This window comes from Dermacentor variabilis, chromosome 5, assembly GCF_050947875.1.
Source record: "Dermacentor variabilis isolate Ectoservices chromosome 5, ASM5094787v1, whole genome shotgun sequence".
NCBI classification, from domain to species: domain Eukaryota; kingdom Metazoa; phylum Arthropoda; class Arachnida; order Ixodida; family Ixodidae; genus Dermacentor; species Dermacentor variabilis.
The window spans coordinates 178,313,948-178,341,491 of NC_134572.1; the positions used below are offsets into that span (position 1 = coordinate 178,313,948).

Consider the following 27,544-nt stretch of genomic DNA (forward strand, 5'->3'; position numbering starts at 1 on the left):
TCAGACTACAAGAATACGACATCACTGTAACCTGCAAGTCCGGATGAAAACACTCCGATGCCGATTGCCTATCACGCGCCCCCATTGACCCGCCGCCGCAAGATGATGAAAATGACTACGCATTCCTTGGAATGATAAGCGCGGAAGACTTCGCTGAACAGCAACGGGCAGACCCGGAGCTAAAAGGCCTCGTCGAATATTTGGAAGGGCACACCGACGTTGTCCCCAGGGCATTTAAGCGCGGATTATCTTCCTTCACCCTTGAAAACAATTTACTCGTGAAGAACTTCTCACCAGTCCGCGCCAACCACCTTGTTGTTCCGGCGGCGCTGCGTCCAGAAGTACTGCGCGCCCTACATGACGATCCGAACGCCGGGCACCTCGGCTTCTCCCGGACGCTAGCGAGGATACATGAAAGGTATTACTAGCCGCGCCTAACAGCCGACGTTACCCGTTATGTCAAGACATGCCGAGACTGTCAGCCACGCAAGACACCACCCACAAGGCCAGCCGGATTACTGCAGCCGATGAAGCCTCCTTGCCGACCTTTTCAGCAGATTGGGATGGTCTTGTTGGGGCCGTTTCCGACGTCAACATCCGGAAATAAGTGGATCGTCGTGTCGACGGACTACCTCACCCGCTTCGCTGAAACTAAAGCTCTGCCGAAAGCTAGCGCAGCCGAAGTGGCAAAATTTTTCGTCGAAAGCATTGTGCTGCGACATGGCGCCCCAGAAGTCCTCGTCACCGACAGAGGAACGGGCTTTACAGCGGAGCTCACCGAAGTCATTCTTCTGTATAGTCAGACAAGGCACAGGAGGACAACTGCCTACCACCCACAGACGAGTGGTCTTACGGAGCGCCTGAATAAAACCCTCGCCGACATGCTAGCAATGTACGTCGACGTCGAACACAATACCAGGGATGCCATCTGGCCGTACGTAACCGTCGCTTACAACACCGCGGTGCAAGAAACAACACAGATCACGCCGTTTAAGCTGGTTTACGGCAGGAACCCGACGACGACGCTCGACGCCATGCTGCCGAACGTCACTGACGAGGAGAATCTTGACGTCGCTACCTATCTCCAGCGCGCCGAAGAAGCCCGACAGCTCGCCCGCCTACAGTTCAAGAACCAGCAGCGTACCGACAGCCGACACTACAACCTCCGACGACGCTTCGCCGAGTACCAGCCCGGTGACCGTGTTTGGGTTTGGACCCCAATACGTCGACGAGGACTGAGTGAGAAACTATTGCGACGCTATTTCGGACGCTACAAGATCATCCGACGTGTTGGCGAATGTGACTATGAGGTCGTGCCAGACGTTATTTCGCAGCCACAGCGGCGCCGGGCACGCTCTGAAGGGGTCCACGTAGTGCGCCTGAAGCCCTTTTACGCACGCTGACGAACTTCCTTATTTTGTTTTCTTTGCTACGAGTGCTTTTCTTTATTTTGTTGGCAGCATCGGGTCGATGCTTTGTAAGAGGGTTGTAATGACACGTGTACTTATCTTTATTGGGTGACCACGTTTCGCCGCCTAACAAATGTTATCGCACAGCGCGGGACGCGCCTGCATGTATCCGAAGTTTCTGGAAAGTTATCGATGCTTCTATCCACTCTCTGTTGTCGCCGAACCTTGTGTTATCTGATTTCATCGCGTGACGCGAATTGTGTAGAACTTTGTGGAAGGCACGCGGGCCCCAACGATTAATCTGGAACATTCGACGACTGCTGTAAAGATGCCGACGTGCTTGACCAGCTGATCAGATTTTCGACGATCGCCGACCGTGTTCGCCGCTACCGTTGTGCTATAGATGTAGCCTGTTTTGTGGGCACAGGTTCGCGCAATAAAAGTTAGTTTTGTCGTTCACAGTATCGCTACTGTGTTCTTCAACGTTACCACCACGTGACAATATTTATGCACATTTGCTAAGGAAAGGCGTCCTGATCTTTAAATGTGTATTTATTTATTTATTTATTTATGAAATACTGCAGGCCTTGGAAAGCCCAAGCAGGAGGGAAAAAGTACGTATACAATAAAGCAGAACATGTAGAATCGAAGTAACACAAAAATTTATTGCGAGTGTGACGAATATCGGCAGGCTAAAAAGCCCCGTTGCCATCGCGTGGCTCATACCCTGTTCGCTCTCTGGCTGCGCCCTACCTGCAGTTGCTGCGTTGGTCGCTGCTTCTCTACGACCCGAATAAACCCCCTTTACTCTTCAGGAGGAGGAGGAGGAGGAGATAATCTTTATTGAAAGGGGGAAGGGTAAAGAGGGACGTTGCTGAGGGTTAGGGCTCAAGTAAGGCCCTGGGCCTGCTTGGCCTTTTCCGCCCAGTCCACCAGTTCAAGTTGTCGGTCGACGTCCCCGGAACTGAGCCAGGCTGTCCCGTCAGTCTCGCTGCTGACGGGGGGATGAGAGAACGGGAGCGAGGTGCATTCGCACATTATGTGTGTGAGCGTTCCTGTTTCTGAACAGAGCCTACATTTGTCGCTTTCCCTGCGCCCTGTGATTTTGTTAATGTATTTTGGGTGTGGGTATGTATTTGTCTGAAGTCGCCGAAACGCGACCGCTTGCGTTTTGTCGAGTTGCTTGGCCGGTGGTGGGAGCGCGCGACGCCTCAAGCGATACCGATGGGCTATTGACAGGCACTTTAGAAAAGTAAAATCTTCCGTTACACAAACAATACGACATAATCGTTTTATGCAACACAGCTTCAGTAATGCAAAAGTAGAATTAAGTCATTAACAAACTAGAAAAACAAGCGCAACGATAACAATAACATGTTCATTAGGCAGCAGGTTCGAACAACAGGTTAATTAAACGTGAAGAGCTCCGCCAGTGTAATTAGATATGTGTTCAATATATAAATATATATCAATATATCAGTAACATGCCATGTTGCTCAATGTTATTCCGGTCTTTTTGTTTTCTACTTCCGTGGATAATACGGTTGTTCACTATTCCATTGCTGGATTTAACAAGAATTGTGTTTTTTTTTATTTGGTTGATTGCTGTTAGTGTATTGTATCGTCCAGCTCTGCCTAAGCAATTAAAACAGAAATAAATAAATAAATTCAGACACGTGCCACGCGCGGACTTCGAGGAGGCGCCGCCAGGTGGTGAAGTGTGTCCAGTGGGAAGCGCGAAAGAAGAGCTCGCCTCATGCATGACGCGTTTGGCCGATGACAATACGGTGTGTCGATACACCGCTTCAATGAGAATCGCATTAACCTCGACAGTCATACTCAGATGAATACTGTGGGAGCATTTTAACGCGATAGCGTTAAGGAGTACGTGTCGTAAATAAAATAATCCGGCGTCCGGCGTCGACAAAAAAAATTTTGCACCAAATTCCGAACCACGCATACACAACCGTTACTCTACCACCAAAGTTACTCATACCTTGTCTTTCATTCTTTACAAAGCTATTCCTCGATATTTTGAGAACGGCAGCCCACAAACAAATGTAGTGAAAAAATTGGCAGTGGCTTAGCTAGGCTATGCCAGGATATACGTAGCGAAAGCTAAGGCGTAGCATGGTTAGTCTTGGTTAATCTTGATTGCAAGTCCAGGTTAGTCTCGTTGTCTAGCTATGTTGTGGCGTTTAGCCAGTCGTTCGGCGTGCTCTTCATCTGTTTCCTGGGCGATTCGTTTCCTCTTCATCTCATTCCGATGTCGATTGCAGGCCTCCTCCTGCTTATCAGAATTGTCGCCGTCCATACTTCCGCTGCAACTGTGGTTGCTGCGCACGCGAGCTCTCCTTTTCAATCCTGGCATGGGACGTAGCTGCCGAAGCGAGCGGAGGCGAACGCAACGAAGAGGAACGCGGTGTGACGTCATCTGCTTCCTCGAAGCACGGCCACGGCGAAATCTCAAGTTCGCGGCCAGTGAAGCTTTCGCTTAAAAAAAACACGCACAGCGCATGTCGTTAATGTTAGTTCTTCTCAGACTGAAATATTAAAAGTGCGAAACAGTAACAGGAGGTTGACCCACGCAAGAGGCCGCGTTTCTACCAGAAAGCTCGCCCTCGTGCATAGCGTTCGCAGCCAGCGCTTCCGGGTAAACGTTACGGTTACATAAGCTACAGTTGCCGGCAAGCATGAAAAGTAGTAAGGGGTCTTTGAACGCTATCGCGTTCCACTCTTAAAGGCGAAGCTTAAGCGTCTTCAAAATTTTTATTGCGAAAGCAATACTGCTCGCACTTTCGGCCCATCGGTGGTCGTGGCGCCTCCTTACACAGCTGCGCGTCACGTGACCATGTGACCTTATGCCAGACCGAGAGACGGGGCCCCAGCTCGCGGCATCGATGGTGGAGGCGAAGCCTTGCGCGCCGCTGCTGCGGCGCTACCCAGAGAGGGCGCTCGCTGGTGTCCACATGTCCACACCATTAGCCGAACCGAGGCGCAGCCAAGGGTATTGCTTTCGCAATCTTCCAGGCTTAACCAACCTAAGCCTTCAGCCAATTTTTTTATCGCGGTTCTGCTAGAACCTCGTTTTACGCCTTGTTTTAGCTTTACGTCCGCTGCTTCGCCGAGCTAGGGGAGAGAGCTGGGAGTGATAACAGAGTATAAAAATTAGTAGCATCGCGCAGCGTAGCGACGCGGCCAGGGTGGCTGGAGCCTAGCGGGGAAGAAGGAGCGGCGCGCATGCGAGCGAGGAAGGCGGCCCGGATGCGTGCCCTTCCTGTGGTGCGCGAGGCAGGACAAAGCCACCTAGGAAAAAAAATTGCCGACGATTACGTTACTTCCTAATGCGAAATTTGAGCGCAGCAAATAAGCTGTTTCACCTTTTCGATAGATTGAGGCAAAGAAATCTAGCAACACATGTATGCGCTATCACAGAATTTTTTTTTATTTTTCACACGTATTCCTTTAACAAAGACTCCACTAACAGTTCTTGACAGTCATGAAGGAAGCTTTGTGGTCGGAGAAATAGACTGATATATGTTCGACTTGGTACACCAATGCTTGATTCTCAAAGACGAGATGTATACAAGTGCCTCGCGAGGTTGTCACAGCCGTGGGACGCGTTACGAGCGAGAGGAACGGGATGTTCTCCCGCATAAGTGTTAGGAAATTGCTGTTTGTCTTTATGTCAAGCCGCCACCGATCTGGCTCTCTGATTGCCACCGCACAGGGCGAACGGCAGCGGCAATTTCGGCTCGGGCGGTGCACATATACAGATCCGCCGCCACCGATCTGGCTCTCTGATTGCCACCGCACAGGGGTTGCATTGGAGGAGGAGCGAAGAAAGGAACTAAGTTCGAGCCGGCGCTTTGACAACCGGAGACTCGCAGGAAGAGGGGGGAGGGGGGCGGCGTGTACACCCAGCGGCAAACGATGGGGGCAGAAGCGCGCGCAGCAAGCGGACAACACGATAAAGGGAGGAGGGAAGAGATAGCAGCGACTGACTGATGCCGCTGACGCCGATAGTGAGTCAACCCCAGCTGCGGAGTTGGTTTCAGGGACAACGAATAACCGGCGCGTCGGCAACTGAAGAGCACCCTATCCGCCACACAAGAACAGGGGGGGGGACCCTTTCCTCCTCTTTCTGCATGGCGGCGACGGTGTTCTATGCAGTCACGTTATCTTGACTCTCTAGCGGCGTCAGCGGCATCCAGCGGTATCAGTCGATCGCTGCTAGCGCTGGGGGGATGAAAGGGGGGCGGAGCTGGTTACGAGGCCGACGACGACGCCGACGCGAAACCCAGGAACGGACGCCAAAGAGCTGCGCTCTAAAAATAGGCGAGGGAGGACGGTCGTTCTACTGCGGCGGCTGCTAGAGTGCCTCGATGTCCTCCTCACCCGCTGCTCCGTACAGAGCGGCGTCTACTACGGCGTTCGCCGCGCCAAGCACGGACGCCGTAGCAGACGCCTTTAGCGAACGCCGTAGGGACGCGTTGCCGGTGCTCGTGTACCTTGTTTGCGGTTTGGCATTACTTTCCTGGCCTTCCCCTAGCTCCACTGGTCTCTGGTGTTTGCGAAACAGAGCCACACATAATTTTTGATCCACATTTGACACCGACCGCTCTACCCCATGCCGCTGTCTGCTCCCACCGCCGCCGGCGCCTTGTTTCGCACGGAAATGTCCTGTTTTATGGTGATGTCAACCTTCGAAGGGCGCCCATGCCCGCCACCACCTAAATAAAAACTTTCGGCATAATTCAACGATATAAGGGATGATCAGGATGGCGATCCGACAGCAGGCCACCAAGACTATGACCCAGGTGGGTCACGTTGCCTGCGATCGTTGGTGTCAGGAAAGTAGTCACATTCCTTCAATAAATGTTTCCTCCAGCTACCACAAATACATAATAAAGGTTAAATGTGCACACGGCGGGGTTACCCTATAGCTAAACAAATTAATAAGGACAATCTTTATTGCCGAGCAGCGCGAAGAACACATTTGCGCGAAAATGAGAAAGCAAGAACTCTCGCTGAATGCACGTCAAGGCATTCAAATGCTACCGAGGACGAGCCTCCGTGCTTAAGAATTCGTTGCTTGCCGTGATTCATAGGACATGCAGTGTTAAAGAAATTTGATGTGTTCATTAATGAAAAAAGGCAACCTATCTACGGAAGGCGTATGCGTTCGTTGCGATCACATCATTTCTTTAATTACTCAGGTCTAAGAAACACGTTAGAATATATGCGAAGCAAAGCAAAACGTCAAAATCAGGCGGATGCATAATGTGAGTCCTCTACGCAGCGACGTCACGAAGACGAAGACAACGTGTGACGCTTGTAGAGAGAGGAATGACAATAAAAGATGCGTGGACAGAGAAAGTACGACACATATTTAGCTACATTTAAAGTTTCTGTGCTTTTCCTCATCCTAGAGGATTGCCCAAGAGCAGGCACACGCCCAGTGTTACATACAAAGTTGCTAAAGCAATTCAAGACAAGTAAACTGAAGAATCGATGAGATGCAAAGTGTCATTTTATTATCAGGTCGGCCTGCTTTAGAGATAACCGCGGGCCAACAATATTTGTTCTAATTTTTATCCAGAAATGAGTATTTTCGTTGCACAGACCACACTTGCGCTTACTAGCACTACTTCGTCAGTCAGCATACAAAAGTTCTATAAGTGCTATTGCTGCTACTTGTCCTTCAGCCCACATATAACTTTCGCGTATATACTGTGTCGAGATTCTGACTAAAATGTAATCGAATCAAATTTTCATTTACATCACCAGGATGCTCGGGGACGTGGACGAAAAGCTTTATACAGGCTTGACTGGAGGTTGTTACCGTTGGCGCGTAACACCCCGGGTAAAAAGGATGCTCAACCACCATGCGTCATCAAAACGAAGGATGGATTCCTAATTTGTTATGGTTGTCTCGAGTGGATGCCGGTCTGGCGGACGCCCCGCAGTGTTCACAGGCCTCTTTGTGTGTGTGCGTGAAAACCCTTTCCGCGAACTGTCAAACTCTAGGGGAGAACGATTTCCGCGAAACAGAAAGGACCCCCGGGCTGCCGCCAGTGGAGGCACGCTCGTGAAGACGTCAACTGGGAGAATGGATCAGCCACCCATCCACAACCAGACGCCCTTTCCGCGAACCAACGACGCGCGAAAGAGAAGGAATCAGCTGCGTAAGATCTCCAGGACCCGCGGGTTGCCACCAGCGGAGGCAAGTTCGGGAAAACATCGTCCTGGGAAAGTGGGTGCCGCCACCAAGCACCATTGGACTCAGTGCATGTCACGTGACGTTGATGTGAGCAAGATGCCACCTACGATTTTAGTGGGCCTATTTAAAGGCCCCGTAACGTACTTTTTCACTTGATTCTCTTCTTCTCATCTTTCACCAACTATTGAATAAACCGTGCAAGTTGCGCACTAGCAATCGTCTTGTCTCTGCCTGATAGCCATGGTCTGCCGGACGCCTGCAGCCTGGTGACAACGCCGCGTTACCCAACGCCGGTCGAGGTTGAAGAACCAGGCGTCGCAACAACTGGTCGGCAGCGGTGGGGTACGCTAACCCGGAGAACGCAGAAACTGGTTGGCACCGACGGGATAAGCTACCCTGGACTACTTTGGACTACATCTAAGAGATCGTCTCTTTTTCGTACTGGTGACAACCTTTGGAATAAAGGTGCCAGGATTCATGACTGCACATGGTGACTGCACGGCTTTTCTTCGCTAAGATATCACTTGGCTTTACGTTTTTTACGTTACGGAAGTTTTGAGTACCTCGAGGTTATAGAGTGAAGAGTTAGCAGCACTAAGGGCAGCCATGAACCTGAAAGCACTAAAGAAGCCGGAATTGTTGAGCTTGGCCAGAGAGTTGGGCCTCCAAATTGCCGAATCAGAGGGTAAGCCGGAGATCATTGAGGCGATCGAAGTGATCTGGGCAGACGACGATGAACTCAAGGAATGCCTTGAGTTCAATGCCTCAATGCCTAGAGAGCATTGCGCATAAATATGAAGAGCGTTATCGCCTAGAAGAAAAGAGCGTAAGCGCCTAGAAGAAAAAAGAAGAGCGCGAGCGGTCAGCACGTGAGGCCAAAAACGAGCGCGACCTCGAAATGAGGCGCCTAGATATTGAGTTTCTGAAGGCTGAAAATACTGGGAGACCTAGCGCGGAGGCACGAGAAAGCGAGCGCAGAATGAGACTTTATGGAACCCTACACAGTAAGAGTGGACGTAGGTCTTTTTCTGGTGCACGTATGAGAAGGCAAAATTCGCGAGAAACACGTGGCCGCAAAGCTTGATTACTTGTCTGCCACGCGAGGTAGCTGATATCATTGCCCGCATGGGGAAAGAAGCAGAGGACTTCGATGAAGTCTTATCGAGTCTGCTTAAAAAGTATAGATTATCAGCAGAAGCATTCAGTCGAAAATTCAGGGAGGTCGAGAAGACCAAAAGTAAGTCATACTCCGATTTCGCATACACCTTGGAGGTAAACCTGAAGGAATGGCTCAGAGAAAAGGGTGCACTCGGCGACGCCGAAAAGATAATGGAGTGTGTTGCTTTAGAATAGTTCTACCGCCGGCTGCCAGAAAATATCGAGTATTGGGTTCAGTATTGGGTTCAGGATAGGCCAGGCGTGGACACTATCACGAGAGTGGCCAATCTCGCTGAGGAGTACGTAACTCGTCGTACGTTCGAAGGCAACGAAACTCCTAAGAAGGCGATGAATAAATACAGTCCCGGCAAGCCGGAGCGATGATCAAAATCGAGCCAGTATAAATCCAAGGAAAGGTCAGATTCGGCGAGAATTAGTGACGAGAACAGTAAGGGAAAGGAGGAGTCACCCGAACAGAGGGCAGAAAGGCAAAAGCAAAAAGCTTTAGAGGCAAAGAAACCACTAGTTTGCTACAACTGCCAGAAAACGGGGCATATCTCCGTGGGATGCAAAAATCCCAAACTAGTGTTGATGTCACTAACTAGTAACGAGGAAAATCTGAAATTGCTAGAACCGTACATTCGAGACCTCGTAGTAAACGGCAAACCTTGTCGGGTGCTTCGCGACTCGGCAGCCACAATGGACGTGGTGAACCCGTCGTACGTAGATGAAGGCCAGTTCACGGGAGAATGTGCTTGGATGAGGCAAGCCGTAGAGGCCTCCAGTGTTTGTCTCCCTGTGGCAAAGATTCGCATCGAAGGCCCTTTTGGAGTAGTGGACACTGAAACCGCCGTCTCGGCACATCTCCCGCTACAGTATCCATATTTGTTTTCTAACAAACCTGAGGATTTGCTGTGACGCAGGGGAATTGGCTTTAGTGAGGGAATAGTGCAAACCCTAACTCGCGGCCAAGGCAGTGTACGAATGTCCAGTGGTGGAGGAAACAGATTTGACGGCGGAGTCGTCAACCAGCACCAAACAGGAGAGCACTATAGGGGATAATGCGGAAAGTACACTAGCTAATGAAGACATCAAGAAAGCACCAGAGCCTGAAATGTCTCGAGAGGCAGAATACAGTAGAAAGTTATTGAATGTAAGCCCTGCCAAATTGACTGCTGAGCAACAAAAAGATTCCACCCAGCGTAACCTAAGGTCAGACGCGAAAGAAGGTGTGCCCAAACAGAATGTAAATTTCCTCAAGAGGGCAGGCATCCAGGGAGTGCGATTCGACCAACTCGTGGTGCCGCATCCCTATCGGGAGCAACTCCTGCACCTGGTCCACGGGGGCTTTTGGGCAGGGCATCTGGACATTCGTAAAGCAAATTACCGCTTGCTGCAGGAATTGTACTGGCCCGGCTGCTTTCTGGAAGTGGAAGCATTCGTAAGAACCTGCGACACATGTCAACGCATAGGCAAGCCCGGAGATAAGGCAAAAGCGCCAATGAAAGTTGTTGCCGTTATCACCAAACCGTTTCGCCGGCTCATAATAGACACGGTGGGACACACATAATAGACCCGGTAGGACACGATAGCCAGGCTGCAACGCAGCCTGGCTATCGGCATATTCTTACTGTAGTACGCTCCGCAACAAGATTTCCAGAGGCGGTGGCCCTCAAAGAACTAAGCTCGGTGGAGATCGTCAACGCGCTTTTGTCTATCTTCGCACGAGTAGGGTTTCCCACAGAAATACAGTCAGATCAAAGATCCGTCTTTACGAGCGCACTGACCTCGACGTTTCTGGAAACGTGCGGTATTAAGATTATTCATAGCTCAGTTTACCACCCGCAGTCAAACGCGGTATAGAAAGTCCACTCAGTCATGAAACGGCTTTTTCGAGCCCTTTGTTAGAAGCAGAAAGCCGATTGGAAGGTTTGCTTGCCTACAGCAATGTCCGCGCTTCGAACGGCACCGCATCAGTAAACAGAGCTTTCACCTTCAGAGCTCGTTTACGGTCCCTGCCTTCGGTCCCCTCTTCGCATTGTTCGAGAAGCCTGGGAAGGCCGGGTGGACGGCCCTTCAGTTATGGCACACGTGCTAGAGCTGTTAGATCGACTGCACACTTCTCAAGAATTAGCAGGGCAGGATATGCGTAAGGCACAAAGAAATGCTAAGCATTACTATGACAGTACGGCTCGAACGCGACTCTTTGAAGTTGGGGAAATAGTAATGATATTGAAACCCTCATTGAAAAACAAACGACAGGCTCAATGGGAAGGACCTGTTAATGTAATTCACAAAGTATCTGAAATAAAATACGTAACCACGGTACCGGGAAAACGAAGGACACCACAAGTGTACCACAGCAATTTACTTAAACCCTACCGACAGAGGGAGGCCATTGTGAACATGTCCCTTAACCAACCTGAGGAGATGCCTGTCGACTTTCCGAAGTTAACATCCGTAGCGGGGGCAAAAGACATTACGAGACCATTAACAAGCTAGTAGAGCAGGAAAAGTTAAATCCCAATCAAAGGGCCGAAGTGAGGGAGCTCGTGTTTGAATTTAAATGCATATTTTCAGACACACTTGGCACGACCACTGCGATCGTTCACGATATAGAGTTAACCTCATCGGATCCAGTTCGTTCGAAAGCTTATCGCGTTTCCCATCGTCAACGACAAATCATGGCCGCTGAAATAAACAAAATCTTAGAGCTAGGTGTGATCGAACCCGGAGAGAGCGCTATACCTCGTCTCTTATCTTGGTTGAGGTTCCAGGAAAGGAGCCGCGACCATGTGTCGACTACCTGCAGGCTCAGCTTAACCCCGAAGGACCAGACCTACCCAATATCGCATATCGATGAAAGGCTTGAGAGAATTAGCAGTGCTAATTTCATCACCACGCTCGATTTAGTCAGTGGGAACTGGCATGTTCCGTTGACCGAGAGAGTAAGCAGGCTTGCAACGTTTATTTCCCCCCTGGGAACCTTTCGGCCGAAAGTCCTGAGCTTTGGATTGAAGAATGCTCGATATTGCTTCTTTAGCCTTATGCACCAGGAGCTCCGAGGAATGGAGGACCTTGCACTTCCTATCCCCCTGACATAGCAATATCTTCTTCGTCATGGGCGGACCATATGCAACACTTGCGAACCGTGTTGTGTCGTCTACGAGAGGCCAACTTAACTGTCAAGGCTCCAATTAGGGCGCGCGGAGATAGCTTATATAGGTCATGTAATAGGGCAAGGTCATCGTCGGCCTTCCGAGGTTAAAATGACCGCAATAGACAACTTTTCGCTACCACGCACCAAGCGGGACATCAGGTCATTCCTTGGCTTGGCAGGTTATTGCCAAACATATATCTCGCGTTATTCCGAGTTGGCAAATTCTTTGACAGATGCTCTCAGAAAAACAGAACCACAAACGGTAAATTGGGATGGCGCAAAAGAAAAGGATTTTAATATGCTGAAGAAAGCACTAACCAGTTAGCCAGTGTTGAACGCGCCCGACTACTTTAAGCCATTCATTCTTCAGTGTGATGCCAGCGACCGGGGTATGGGGTTGGTGCTTTGTCAAAAGAAAGATGACGAAAACGAACACCCTGTAATATACGCCAGTAGAAACTAGCATGCTATATCGCTTTTCAATGTTCACCATAGAGATTGACCACTGTCCCCTCACATTGCTGCAGTCCATGTCTACGAAAAATGGTCGTCTTTTGCGCTGGAGCTTGGCTCTTCAACATTACACCTTCGATATTCGCTGCAAGAAGGGTAAGCTTAACGGCAATGCCGACGATCTGAGTGGTTGCTGCTAGAGTAAAGAAAGCCTCATGCTCACTCGGGCTTCTGTGTCATTTTTACGTCGGTATTTTTTCATACGTTTTTTTTATTAACGCGAAGTTGTAGTTGATAGTTAGCTGATTTTAGTAACCATGTCTTAACGCTTTCAAGAAATGGCTGTTTTTAGTGATCAGGGGGAAGGACGCACGACAGGAATGGGAGAGCAGTAGTGTTTTTTTTTTGTAAAGCCTGTTGTATCTTGGGGGAAGGTGGGTTAGTGCTCGCCGCTTTGTGGTTGTGGGTCCGGCACTGTTCTGGAGTGATTGCTTGCCCAAATAGGAGACGAAAAGTTGCGAGACCAGTTTGCAAGTCCAGTTCACCGGACCGGACCAGGGAGAAAAGGCACTAAAGCGTCACAAGGACTGATGAACGACGCCCAAGAATCTACCAGCTACGAACCAAGGGTTCATCACCCCTGAGGGAAATTGTCCTGTTGAAACGCCGATCCCTCGCCCAGTGGCTGCTGGTCCTACGCGTCGGGGTCTTCTTTCGCCGCCGGAGATGCTGTTACGGTTGGCATGTAACACCCCGGCAAAAAGCGTGCTCAACCACCATGCCTCATCGAAACATAGTATGGATTCCTGATTTGCTATGGTTGTCTCGAGTGGATGCCGGTCTGGCGGACGCCCCGCAGTGTTCACAGGCCCCTTAGTGTGTGTGTGTGCGTGAAAACACTTTCCACGAACTGTCAAACTCTAGGGGAGAACGCTTTCCGCGAACCAGAAAGCACCCCCGGGCTGCCGCCAGCAGAGGCACGCTCGTGAAGACGTCAACTGGGAGAATGGATCAGCCACTCATCCACAACCAGACGCCCTTTGCGCGAACCAACGACGCGCGATAGAGAAGGGATCAGCTGCCTACGATCTCCAGGACCCGCGGGTTGCCACCAGCGGAGGCAAGTTCGGGAAACATCGTCCTGAGAAAGTGGGTGCCCCCGCGAAGCACCATTGGACTCACTGCATGTCACGTGACGCTGACGTGAGCAAGATCCCGCCTACAATTTTAGTGGGCCTATTTAAAGGGCCCCACAATGTACTTTTTCACTTCATTCGTTTCTTCCAATCTTTGACCAGCCATTGAATGAACGGTGTGAGTTTCGCACTAGCAATCGTCTCGTGCCTGCCTGATAGCCATGGTCTACCGGACCCCTGCAGCATGCCGACAACGCCACGCTACCCAATAGTAACGCCGGTCGAGGTTGAAGAACCAGGCGTCGCAACAACTGGACGGCAGCGGTGGGGTACGCTACCCTGGAGAACGCAACAGGGTCCACGCACTCCAAAACCAAATCAGCAGTAAGCAGCAGCCACGCAGAGCACTGGAAAACTGGCAAAAATAAAGCTCTGCAACTCCATTATTCTCTGGGCAACATCGGCACATGTCTGTGCATAACAAAATAGGTAACAATACGATGCGAATTCTAGTTCGATTGAGAGTCAGCATGGCCATCTGCCAAATTTGGTTGCAGAAAGAAGGCACCCTCTTGCAGATGTTGCACCCTATCATGTTTTTTTAAGAAGGCGGACCTATTGGAAATAAACATGCCAAAATAGCTTGTGCGGTTTTTTTTATATCTTAGCTTAAACCTTCCAGCTACCTCTGGACCCCATCACCGCCGCTCGAGAACAGTTCTGTAGTGGAGCTCTCCTTACCAGTTTGGCTTTAAAACAACTTGTAAAGAAAATAGGCTAAATGTTCAGTGTGCCATAAATTCCATTCGCGTCGTGATTCTAGGATGCTAATTAAGCTTAGGCAATTCGGTAATCATCTGAGTAAGCAAATAAATCTGACTAGAGACAAGTACTTTGACATCACCTTTCTGATATCGCGCTATACTAACTCAACTCGGAGAAATATAAATGCGCTTCTCGGGTATGGGAAAGAGCAAATGTCGATTAAATGAGTGAATATAAATTGCAGGACAACAAAAAGGAAGCTAACTGGCAAACACAGTCAATGGTTAAGTCGTGAATCCTTCTTTTCCTGCAAAAACTGGGAACAGCAGGTGGTGTGTCAAACACGCATACGTGGACTGAGTATTTTTTAGGCGAAAGCTCTAAGGTGGTTGCACCCACGATGGCCTTAAAAAAAAGATGTCGTCTGGTCTAATTGTGCAAAACCAACCAGTATCAACGATGGCTCATACCCCCTCTAAGCAAGCAGACTGACAGACATACAAGAAACTTTAATTGGTCCTAAGGGACTACGTTGCCGTAGTCGCGGGCCACACCTGCGCCGGGGGCAGAAGACCGTGATCTTCAGCCCTGTCGCAGGCCCTTTGGACAGTCCGAAGCTGGACTTGAAGGTCGTTGCTCTTGACGGCTTCATCCCAGTCTTCTTGCCGGTTTAAAGGCGAGTGGCGCAACGCAGAACATTGCCACAGCATGTGGTTCAAGGTCGACCGTTCCTCGCCGCAGTCTGGGCAGCGGGGATCCACATCCGGAGTGTTGTGGCTCAGCCTCGAGCGAGACGGAAAGGATCCCGTCTGCAGCATTCTCAGCACCGAGGCCTGGGGTCTGCCCAGCTTCGGGTGAGGAGCCGGATACTGTCTGCGTCCCAGCTGGTAATGAGTAGTGATCTCGTGGAAAGTAAGCAACGGGTCCGTGGTTCGGTCGATCCCCTGCGAAGCCGGGCCCCTCGGACTGGCGCGGTTTATGAGACCTCGCGCCTGGTCGTGGGCCAGCAATGGCTCATCCCTCTTGTAATGCACAGGCTACAAGCACTCAGTAAACTGAAGCGTACAGTGAATGCATTAATTGGAATCAAGCACACAACGTACAGAAACGCGGCGTCTAGTCCAGCGATACAAAAAAGTCCCAGTTTTGCCTGAAAGGCGAAGCAATAATTGCGATAAAAAATTACTCGACAGCTATACGAAGTAAGGATAGTAGTTTTATCGGCCGTATAAACTTGTAAACATAGGCACACTAAGTAAATTAACAAGCATGGTGTCACGCACAAGCAAGCAAACGTGAACACGTCTGACTCGATAACCGCGAAAACTCGCTATCAAAACGCTGCCCTGTCCCGCCGTGGTTTCTTAGTGGCTATAGTGTTGGGCTGCTAAGCACGCGGCGGCCACGGCGACCGCATTCCGACGGGGTAATATGCGAAAACACCTGTGTACTTAAATTTAGGTGCACGTTAAAGAACCCCAAGTGGTTCAAATTTCCGTAGTCTCCCACTACGGCGTGCCTCATAATCAGATCGTGGTTTCGGCACGTAAAACCCTACACTTTATCTTCATTTTTAAAACGCTCGCGTGAGAAACAAGGCAGCAGCAGCGAGCGAAGTGACATTCGTGCATTCTATCGCTTCACCGGAAAGTGAGCGCCAAGAACACACAGCACTGACAAAGCTACGGGCATCTCATGCACCTAGACTCTGCCCCAACGCAGATCGCCCTCAAGACACGGTCGGGCCACCGCGCGCAGCCGCCACATCCGCAGTTGGACTCCTAAAACGGTTGCACCCTTTGGGGTGTATATTTGTCCCGCAGCAATAACCGTCATCTTCCTTGCTTGCATTTACTTTCTTGAAAACTCGGCGCCCGCTTCTTTCCTGTCGAGAATGCTGTGTAGAGAATACGTGTGACAACGCGCAAGCCGTTCGTGACTTGCAAGTACCGGGCTCACAGCATCAAAGGAAGGAAATGCGGGAAAGATAAATGACGATTATTGTTATGGGAAAAGATAAGCCTCAAAGGGTGTAAATTTTAAAGGGTGTGCAGCCGAAGTACAACGCCCCCCCCCCCCCCCCCCAGTGCCTCGAAACGTTGGGTGCCTCGCGCACGACGGAAGACCGCGCGCTTCCGCCCCTCCTTCGTCCCTCTCTCGCGGGCGAGATTGAGTAGCGATTGTCGGCTCCCCTCGTACGCCTTCACTCGCACACACAGCGTTGGGCTTGTGGTGACTGTGTTATCGTCCTTAGACTTTATACGGAATCTCACGGCGACGGCCACGCCGACGGCGGAAGTGTGCTTGCAGTGTCCATATAATTGCTATCGCAATAAACAAGCACGTGACCTCAATATTTGAGAGTCCCGTAAGCAAGCACAAAATGCAATGGCTTATATCCCCGTAAGGCTGAAGCTACGTGCGCCCAGCAAAGTGAAGCGAACAGTGCGCACATTCATTGAAATCACCCATACAACACACAGAACTGCATACGTTTGAATCCCCTGCTGAGAGGATGCAACGTGAAGTCGAAGAGAAACGTCGTTGCCGCAAGTCTGACCCCGCTGTATGAGAGCGCGAAGCCGTGGCTAAGCGTCGAAAACGGGCCGAAAGAAGCCGAACTGCGAAAGCAGCAACACGACGATGCGAGATGGCGCATTACCACGTGTACAGCAGGCTGTCGCCTTCACGTATTACAGGAATGTAACTTGCTGCCCAAGTTCGAGTTCCTTACCTAAATCAGAACTTCTAGTATAGTCAATATGAACTTGACAATTTTGGGCAGAACTCATATACTGTGGCTATGCAAGTATGACGATAGCCGATCGAAACGCGTGCTGTATGAGATAATTACTGTATCCGTTCTCCTCTCTCGCGCTTCCTTCTTGACACGCTGCGACATCTAAGGCACCGTCGCGAAGTCCGTACATACTCACTGGCACATGCCCAGCCGACCCAAGTTGACGTTAAAGAAGTTTGTAGAAGAGTGACATATACCGAGAGACCTCAGGAGCACATACCTAGCAACACACACCCAGTGACACATACCCAGTGACACCAGGCGCGTAGCCAGAGGGGGGGGGGGGGGCTTATGGGGCTTCAGCCCCTCCCCCCCAAAAATAATTTTTCGTGCTGTCATGCACCGCCACCCAAAACAGCTGCCGGCGCCGGAAATCATTCTGTATTTAGTCCAGAATGTCTTTTTCACGCTCGAAAAGACGCAGACATTTCAGCGCGAACATTGCGAACTCGGGCTGGATTTCGTGGCAACGCCCATGTACCTGGAGTCACATAACACAAGGAGCCCCATTCAAGCACAAAGTTTCAAGGGCGTTTTGATGTCGAGCGGGCCCGTCGCGGCATCTCACGGAGGCCGTGGCATCTACGGAGCGCGTGCATTTCAATTCTTTAATTTAATTGGTATAAAGTTCCCACAAACTCTTCGTGTAAAAGGTGCATTGACATTTCCAAAGACATGTTTTAGATGTTAAATTCCGATACTTTGCGGGTTTAATGTTGTTATAAACATTTCGCGCGAAAGGTATATTCAGTTTTCTAAAGTCGTACATCGGACCATACAACGAGGCAAACCAAAGCAACACACTATCAGACAAGTAGACAAAGCACGCGGCGAGGTCCGATGAGACAAAGCGTTGTGGTGGTTCATTTGTGCCGCCGTGTCACAGAAAAGAATATCAACATTTCTTTTCACGTGTGCCAAAGCACCCATGTCAATCCATGTCTTTTTTTTGTATTTTGACTTTTATTCGCGAGGACACATTGAGCTTCTTCAGTTTTCTTGTTTAGCTACCCGCGGACTGCCAGAGCCAGCCAGAGCGCATACGTTTCTCTCGTGTTGCCCCGACCACCGCGCGGCCACTTTCGTGCGCGTTCGTTTTTCTCTGGCCGAGTGGATTTTCACCAGGCAGAATTTTAGACGCTTTCCGGCTAGCAGACAAGAAAAAGAAACAATGATCGCTCGCCGCCATCACTGTGGGGACTCGACGGATTGCAAGGCGCTCGCTTGAGCGCAACCTCTCCGGAAAGTCTTGCCTCGCCGGTAAAGGATACCGAAAAGTATGCGTATGGTTCTTTGTGGACCAAGCGTCTCACGTTTTCTTCGGTCTTCCTTCGGTAGCCACATTAGGTGCCCAAAGTAGGCACTAGATTGTGGCCAGCATGCCTTCCTTCGAGTTTTCATCTGTGTACCCCCCCCCCCCCCCAAAAAAATAGAAGAGACATTGTTGCGGCGCAGCGAATTGTCGCATGGTGAAAATTTGATTTCGCTACTTCTTTTGCGGAAAGTGATGAGCCGTGGGACGCTTCAGTTGCCAGACATTCTTATTATATTATTGCGATAGCAATTATATGGACACTCAGGCGCATTTCTGCCGTCGCCGTCTCCCTCATGTTCTGTATAAAGTCCAAGGGCGCAACATCGTGACTGCGCGCCGCATGCTGTATGTGCGAGTGAAAGCGTAATGTGGCGAGGGGCATGAGTGAGTCGACGATGGTGGCACAGTCCTGTGTGCGCTAGGGAGAAAAGCGGGGAGGATGCGCGCCACCTTCCGTCGCGCACGATACGTCAGGGAGGGTAGAGGGAGAGGGGGCGAGTCTTAGAAGTCTGTGATCTGTGCATCTGTGATTACGCAACGTGTTCATTTGCCTTGTTTGACGAATTATGCACAGTGACTTTTGCTTAGATACGTAGATTTATTGGATACTTTTACGTATGTCTAAATATATCGTTGTGATGTTTTGTGTGTACGTGCGCTGAGCTTTGTTTCCAGTAACACTTTCTTGCCATTTATCAAGCTGTATATTCGCATTTGTATATTCCATTGTATCTTCGTATTTCTAATGTACGCGGGCAAGTCAAATCAAAGTGAGCCAACCCAGTCCACGCAATAATGGTTCGGTTCATTATCTGCGAGGCATGCTCTTAGCACACACGGATCTCTCATTTACAAAAGTGACACGCAGGTGTGATGATAAATGTTCTTTAATGTTCTCATTCACTGGGTCGAACATGGTTGCGTGACATAATGGACGCTCCAAAAGTTGAACAGCGTGGTGTCGTGAGGTTTTTGACAGCTGAAGGTGTTTCCCAAAAAGAAATTATTCACCGTATGGCTGCCGTGTACGTTTAACATAGTACTTCATCGGCCACTGTGAAGCATCGGAGCAAACGGTTCGAAGAAGGGCGTGAAAGTTGCAAATACGATCCAAGACCGGGCCAAAGCCACCGTGCAATGACCCCCAATACAATTGTAAAGGTTCCTGAGCTGATTAGGGAAGAACGGAGGATAAGCATTGATGATCTGTCAGAGCGTGCGAACATCAGCCACGGTTCAGTTCACACCATAATTTATGAACATCTCGGTTATCCGCTCTTGCGTGCGCATTGTATGCCTAAGATTTTGAACCAACACCAGAAGGCGGAGATGTTCGGCGCTGCCTTGACTCATATGATCCGGTATCACAATGAGGGTGACGACTTCTTGTCCGCAATTGTGACCGGGGACGAATCATGGTACCACTACTACGAGCCTGAAACACGAGGGCAAAGCTTACAGTGTAAACATTCGAATTCGCCAACCCCAAAGACAGCAAAGGCTGTAATTTCCGCCGGAAAGCGTTGTTGACTTTTTTTTTTTTCGATCGTCAGGGGCATGACGATCGTGTCCTTGACGTTGATGCGTCCTTGACGTTGTCATGACATTCAACCTCAGCCAAACAGTAAACTTTCCCACACGTGGCAGTAACACCCTTGATTTAGCCTTTACGTCCAGCCCTGAACTCATCCAATCCATGTCGAGCATTGACGGTTTCAGTGACCACAAAACAGTTATTTTCAACCTATCACTTCCGTTTCCCCAACGGCAGCGCTCTGTTAAGTTCATTCGCGATTATAAAAAGGGAGACTTCACCCGTATCAACTCAGAGCTTGAGAACTTTTTTTTTTCATTTCAGGCTATCCGCATCTAATAGGTCTGTCGAGGAAAACTGGCTAGCTTTCAAAAATAAACTTTCTGATCTGGTCGAAACCTATGTTCCACTGATATGCATTCGCGGCGACTCCAACAAGCCCTGATATTCTAACTCTTTAAGGAGGCTTTCTCAAAAGAAAAAGCGTCTTTTTCGTGAAGCTAAAGGAACTGCGCTGGCTTTTAAATGGAAGAAATATTTTGCGTGCCTACAGGATTACACGCGTCACCTTAGGTGTACAAAAAGAAAGTTTCTTCAGAATGATCTGTATGGCATTCTACTAACAAACCCAAAGAAATTCTGGCGGATGTTATCACCCAAATCAAGCAACACTCATTGCATTACCCTTTTATATTCTGATGGTTCACAGGTGCCTCCAGAACTTCGATCTGACGTCATGAACTCTTATTTTACATCAGTCTTCACACATGAGCCTGCCTGAAATACACCACACCAAACATTTTTTAACTTTTCTGCGATGGCCCCTATCAACATCACTACTGCTGGCATTTGTGCTCTAATAGACAAAATAAACTTGTCCAGTGCCGCCGGGCCAGACAACATCACTGCCAAGATATTAAAACACACAAAAAATGTATCTTCTCATTTTCTAAAGATAATTTTTTATCAATCTCTTGCGAACAGTTCTATACCTAGTGACTGGAAAATTAACAAAGTTGTTCCTGTGTTCAAGGCTGGCAGCCGGAGCGACCCGTCGAACTATCGTCCTATTTCGTTAACTTGCATACCATGTAAATTTCTTGAGCATATTATATACTCGCATATTGCATCCCACCTGAATTCGAACTCCTTCTTCTTCAAAAATCAGCGTGGCTTTCGTCATGGCTATTCATGGGAATCACAGTTATTCGAGTTTACCATGGACCTTCACCTAAACCTTGATTCTTTGTTCCAAACCGATGTCATCTATCTTGATTTTTCCAAAGCATTCGACCGTATTCCACATCAACGTCTTATGTACAAACTTTCAGGTCTTCACCTTCACCCACTTGTTTTAGACTGGATTCACAACTTTCTCACATCTCGCTCTCAGTTCACCGTAATAGGCGGACTTCCTTCAAGTTCTACTTGCGTCACCTCCGGAGTACCACAGGGGTCTGTGTTGGGCCCGCTTCTTTTCTTAATTTTTATTAACGACCTCCCACTCAAAATCTCATCCACCATCCGCCTTTTCGCAGATGATTGCATTATCTACCGGCGTATAAATACTAAAGACGATCAAGCTGCCCTCCAGAACGATCTGAAGCTTATTGAAAATTGGTGCACATCGTGGATGATGGAATTAAACACTAGAAAGTGCAGTTTTATGCAAATTTCTCGGAAGCGGTCTAATTTAATTTATCCTTACTCTTTATTTTCTGAGGACCTATTGCAGGTAGAAACTTATCGTTACCTTGGCATCACAATCAATAGCAAATTAACTTGGGTTGATCATATCGCAAAAATCACGGCCGACGCTTCACGTACACTTGGTTTTATCAGAAGATCACTTCCCACTTCCCCCGCTAACATACGAAAACTGGCATATGAAACTTTTGTCCGCAGTAGGCTTGAATATGCATCCGCGATCTGGAGTCCTCATCAGTCCTACATAATTAACATGCTTGAATCCGTCCAGAACCGTGCAGCACGCTTCATATCGTCGAAATACGACTTTCATTCCAGCGTAAGCTCCATTAAACTATCACTTGGCCTCACTTCCTTAGCTCTCAGACAAAAAGTTGCACGCCTGTGTTTATTCCATAAGTTATATTTCAATTTCCCCTATCTGCGTGGTTCCCTTATATCTCCTCCCATTCGTACATCACGCCGCCTATTCAATTCAAATAGCTTCCAACGACTTCATGGCTCCACTAATGCTTTTAACAAGTCCTTCTTTCCGACCGCAATTGAAGAATGGAACCTGCTGCCCGATTCAATAACTAATGAGCACGACGCGACAAGGTTTAAGGCGATGTTGTTAAATCATCTGGGTTGACATGTTTCTTTTTGCTCCGATTTGTGTTCATGAAATTTTATCCCTTTTCCTGTATTGAGTTTTTTTTTCTTCTTCCCTGTAACCATTGTGTACTCGCCCTGCTGCCCTAACCTTTCGCCGACATGTGTGGCGCTTGTGGCTTCAAGGCAATATTGGCAAGCACCGTGTTAACTATCGCGTTCCTTGCTTCTTTTTATGTCCCTGTGTTGATTGTTATGTTTTTGACCTTTGTCCTTATTGTACCTTGTATACGCTCCCCCCTTATGTAATACCCCGACAGGGGCCTTTAAGGAACAAGAAATGATGATGATGATGATGATTACTGGTCGAATTTGCTAAACCTGGAGAGGCTATCAATTGTTTCCGATATTGTGAAACGCCGGATCGGCTGCGTGTCGCGCGCAAGAACAAACGACGTGGAAATTTGAGGAATGGGGTCATCTTGCTCCATGAAAATGCCCGTCCCCACGTCTCTGATGGTGTTAATACAAAACTGGCAAAGTTCAAGTGGGAAACGCTGCAACATCCGTCATACAGCTCAGACATGTCGCCTTGTGACTTCCACATTTTGGTGCAATTGCAAGAAACAGCTGAAGGGAACCAGGTTCGTGTCGGACGATGATGTAAAGGACTCAGTTACAGACGTTTTGAAGCAGCAACCCAAGGAGTTCTATGAGACGTGAATCACGTGACTCGTTAGTCAGTGGCACCGATTTCTAAATGGTCATGGGCACTACATTTAGATAAAGTACACCGTTTCTCATATATTCGCATCAGCTCACTTTCATTTGACTTGCCTTCGTATATTTTGCAGAACACCTGCTTTTTATATGTGCTCTCTGTTCCGACTATAATTTAGGTGCAATTACTCACAATACACGACCGGTGACAGCTGGTTCTGCGCAATACATTGCACCAAAGAACAACGTCCTTGGGATTTTTCCCTGGCCGTTGCATCTGTACAAAATATAAACAAGGTTCTGGAATGACTAAGTTTCATTAAAATATTTGTCCTCGACTTGTTCATTCCGCGGCCTTCACATATTGCATATCAGCGGCATGCACTGCTTCTCTGGTTTCGAACTGATATACTTCTAAAGTTTGTGTGATATCTTCTGTACGGCGCTTCTCAGGATCCTTTTAATAAAGTTCTTCGTATCAGTATCCGTATTAAATAGACAAAAAACATGGAAGCATTGATATCAGTTGTTACGGCTACAATTTTTGGGACATACGAGTATATTCTTTGATGAAAAGATACATCTTTTACTTGTCGTTACAGTGCGTAGCGTTCACATTCGTTTGCAGCGTATATGGAAATGGCAATGCAGTTATTATTCATATATTTGATCCGTCGACAAATTCCATAATGAGAAGGGCGAATTACAACGTGAGCCCCGCCCGATCCAAATTTCTGGCTACGCCCCTGAGTGACACAAACCCAGCGGCCGAAGTGGCACATAGGCAAGTTCTAGTCAACGAGGTTCATTGAAGAGCGGACCTTACCTAGTGGCACATACCTCCTGGAACGGCCCACATATTTAGACATAACTACCTTCGGGATCGGCCCATATTTTTAGAGTGCACTTTCTTCGGGACAAGCCCACATTTTTGGTTATATAGATAGATAGGTTGTAAGAAAACTGGTCCATCAATACCAAGAATGCTATTTGCATTAAAAAACTGTAACTATCGTAATTACATTGGGATACGTTTTGCGTTACATTATATCTTCCGATACATCTTGCGACGTACGCTCACTCAGTAAAATTAGTAGCGAACATTATTCCCGCCCTAGTAAATTACATATATAACCTTTGCTTTACAACACCCGCCGCGGTGGCTAAGCACATATATGGTGTTGGGCTGCTAAGCAAGAGGTCGCGGGGTGAAATCCCAGCCGTGGTCGTGGTGGCCACAATTAGGTGGGGACGAAATGCAAAGACGCTCGTGTCCCGTGCATTGGGGACACGGTAAAGAACCCCTGGTGGTCAAAATTAATCCGGAGTCCCCCACTATACGGCGTGCCTCATAACCAAACCGCAGTTTTGGCTACTAGCACCCAAGGATTCAATTCAATTTGCTTTACCTTGATATTTTTCCTGCCCTGTTCTCGCAGGTCGCCAAGTTTTTTGAAGCTGAGGAATCAATTTTGCAGCTCTAACTCAGCAATAAACAACGATTTCGCAGTTCTGTAAACGGCATCTAGTGAGACATCTTAAGGCGGGCAAAATCGATATATTGTACACCGCTCTGAAATATGGCACCTCTTTGTGGATAGGAATATTCAATAAACCTTCGCATTGCAACAATTTAATGTCAACTGTAAAGTCATATATCGCATTTGTACGCTTTGATACTCTTACAGATGCATTTTACAGAACTACGATAACTAGTTTTTGGCGCAGAGTTACGAAGCTTCCCAAATTTGCAGGAAGATTTGTTAGAAATCGAGGCTCCGAACTAAAATTCGGTTTCTGCAATGGCTAGAATTAAGCCTCCTTTCCTAAATGCAAGAATTATAATTCTGTCTATTAAAGCATATTTGCGTTTTACGTGTATATGAATAGAGAAATCACAATTCCTTTTCCTTTTGTGCGCAGAGGAGCTGCTCCAGAAGAAAGCCGAATCCCGCCGCCAGGAGCGCTTGTCAGAGCAGCGCCAGCTGGAGTTAGCGGTAAGTGCCGCTACACCCAGTGTAATATTAATGGGAAGCAATTTAACCCCGACTGAAGGCATTATATGCAGTCTGTCTCGCCTCGACATTTTTGTGGGTCAACGAGCAGAAAACTACCGCCATCTACAGTCAAGGACGAGAGTAGCTGAAGCTTCGATTGGTAGCTATGCGTGAGCTCATCGCTCACGTGCGACTTGTTCTGCGAACGTCTCCTTTTTCGGCGCTCGGCCTTGATGCGCTGCGGGAGGTGAGCGCCAAGTTTCGTTCTGGCGGCATCGTATTCCAGCGTCGTGTCCTTTTAGTAGCCTAAGCTGGAGCGAGAGACCGGAACGAGCGTCGCGCTGGTTTACCTGGTTCCGTTTCTCATCGGCGTCTAAAACAACTACGTAATAGGAATGACAAAGCACCTGTTGTGTCGCTAGGGCCCCATCAGCTCCATGCGCGTCGGCGTCTCGCCGAGTCTCTAATGAAGATATGTGTATATAATCTACACTATTGTTTAATGTTCTTAAAATGCACGTGTCTCTGATACTTAATAAAACATAAACCCGACAGTACATAAACTGTACATATCGTTTCGCTGCAGAACAGTTACATTATTCATAGAACCAAGCAATACGCGCGTCGGCGTGTCGTGCTGAAACGATTCGTGCATGACGTAGATGTCAGCTTCGTTTTAGTGTGCCAAATTTCTTGCTGTTATTTTGCGAGAGAGATAACGTCACAGAGGCTGCGAGGGTATCTTAAGTGCCCTATAACGGGGCAAGTGAAAAAAAGAAACGAAGCTTTTTAGACTCCTGTCTGCACTCAAAATGCAGCAGCTCAGGTTGGCGTGTTAGTGTTCCGGCTACGAAACCACCTTTTTTTCTTAAATTTAGAACGCTGTTTTTATTGTTCATAAGAATACTCGCTTAAGAGGAAGCTTTAGTTCGGGCGTAACTTCGATGCCGCATGTTCAAATACATGTAAAACGCAGAAACGCTTTCCTGAGATAATCACTTGGCCGATTTTAATGAAACTTGTTGCATTTGAGAGATAATGTTAAGTTCTAGTGACTGTTGGAAGCGGAATTTCCATCTATGCTCCGATATTTTAAAAGGCACTTTCAAAAATTTGTAAGTTTGAAAAAGATGGAAGCGCGATGCTTACGAATTCGTAGCTCTGTATTAAGAACAGATGTCGCAGTTTCGCAAACTGCATCCGTTAGAACATCCAAAGCGGACAAATTTGATCTATCAATTTACATCTCACGTGAGTTTGTTACATTGTTTTCAAGAGTTTTGCAAACGTCCTGCCCACATATTAGTGGTCTATTTCAGAGCCATATATAATGCATAAATTTTGTCGCTTTGTATGCACAATTACATAAAATATATAAAATTGTGATATAGTTTTTCATTGCGGAGTTAGAGTTGTAAACATCATAGTTTCGTTTTCTGAAAATTTGAGAATTTCAACTATTTTTATGAATATATTGACGGATTAGATACGAAATTCGCTACGAACAGTCAACCGATTTTAATTTTTCTTTTCAATTCAACAAACCCCATCAAATTTCGTGCAAGGGTTGCCGAGAAAATTATTTCTCTTTTCCAATGTATTTAGATATGAGCCCTCAAGCTAAAGCAGCCTCTTAAAGGCACAGTAAATTTAAAGATTAAGTAAAGCTGAAGTAATAGATTAATGCTCGAGAATCTCTAAGGCGTCGATATTATGGAGAACAGAGCCTTAGTAATCGAGAAATTGAGGTGAATGCAGCACACGATTAGAGTCTCTCCGGGACATTCAAGAACTTGCCCGACGAAGGCACTCCTCATTTAAATTCTGTCTCCAGTTCTTTACCACTCTTTATAAAAACATTATTGTATTACATTATAAAACGAAAGAAAATGCTGCTCGTCCAGTTCTATTTCATTTTAAGAAAAAGAATCCATTGACATTACCCTTGACAACGGTGCGGGCGGTCGAAAGGTTTCGTTTTCGCTCGACTCTGCCCCTCCCGCACTTTCGCGTTTCAGTATAGTCTCGTTATCGCGTAGTGCTGCGCTGGTATTGCTGGCTCGCGAAACTCGCACAAACTGCAAGTGACAGAGCATTCCACTTCCATGTGATGTCGCGGGAGGCCCGAACGGTCCACGCCACTCGACCAAAAGCAGCCCCAATGGCGAATCCTCCGCTCTGCTACATAGTACACTGCAGCTCTGCCTTGGCTCGGTTTCTCCATGGCCGCGCATTTTCGTTTTGTGCAAAAAAAAAAAGAAACCGTACCGCCGTCGGCCGGGCGTCGTTTTACTCACCGACGGCAGGAAAGCTCGGTGATGACGCATGCAACGTCACGAATACCCGGCTTGAACGCGGGAGATTTGAATTGCGATAAAGGTATTCGGACCCTTCAGATGCAATTTTCTCGTAAACTGCGTGTTTTCTTGGTGAAAAATGATTGGCGTTGTGAGGTTTCTGGGGTGTTACTTAAGGAGTCAACGTCGATTTAGTATTTGCCTTTAGCGTCCCCTTAAGAGGAAGCTTTAGCTCGGGTGCTCCTATCTAAATACATGTAAAAAGAGAATTCGTTTTTC

General features: G+C 48.1%; 1 protein-coding gene across 4 annotated transcripts in view; it reads left to right on the forward strand.

Moving 5' to 3' along the window:
- The window catches only part of LOC142582045 (uncharacterized), a 170,152-nt gene that overhangs the window by 65,651 nt on the left and 76,957 nt on the right, over nucleotides 1-27,544 (forward strand). For all 4 annotated transcript variants that reach the window (XM_075691465.1, XM_075691463.1, XM_075691464.1 and 1 more), the window contains exon 6: nucleotides 24,895-24,968. In XM_075691465.1, coding sequence (XP_075547580.1) covers nucleotides 24,895-24,968 — 74 coding nt within the window. The remainder of the gene's footprint in view (nucleotides 1-24,894; nucleotides 24,969-27,544) is intronic.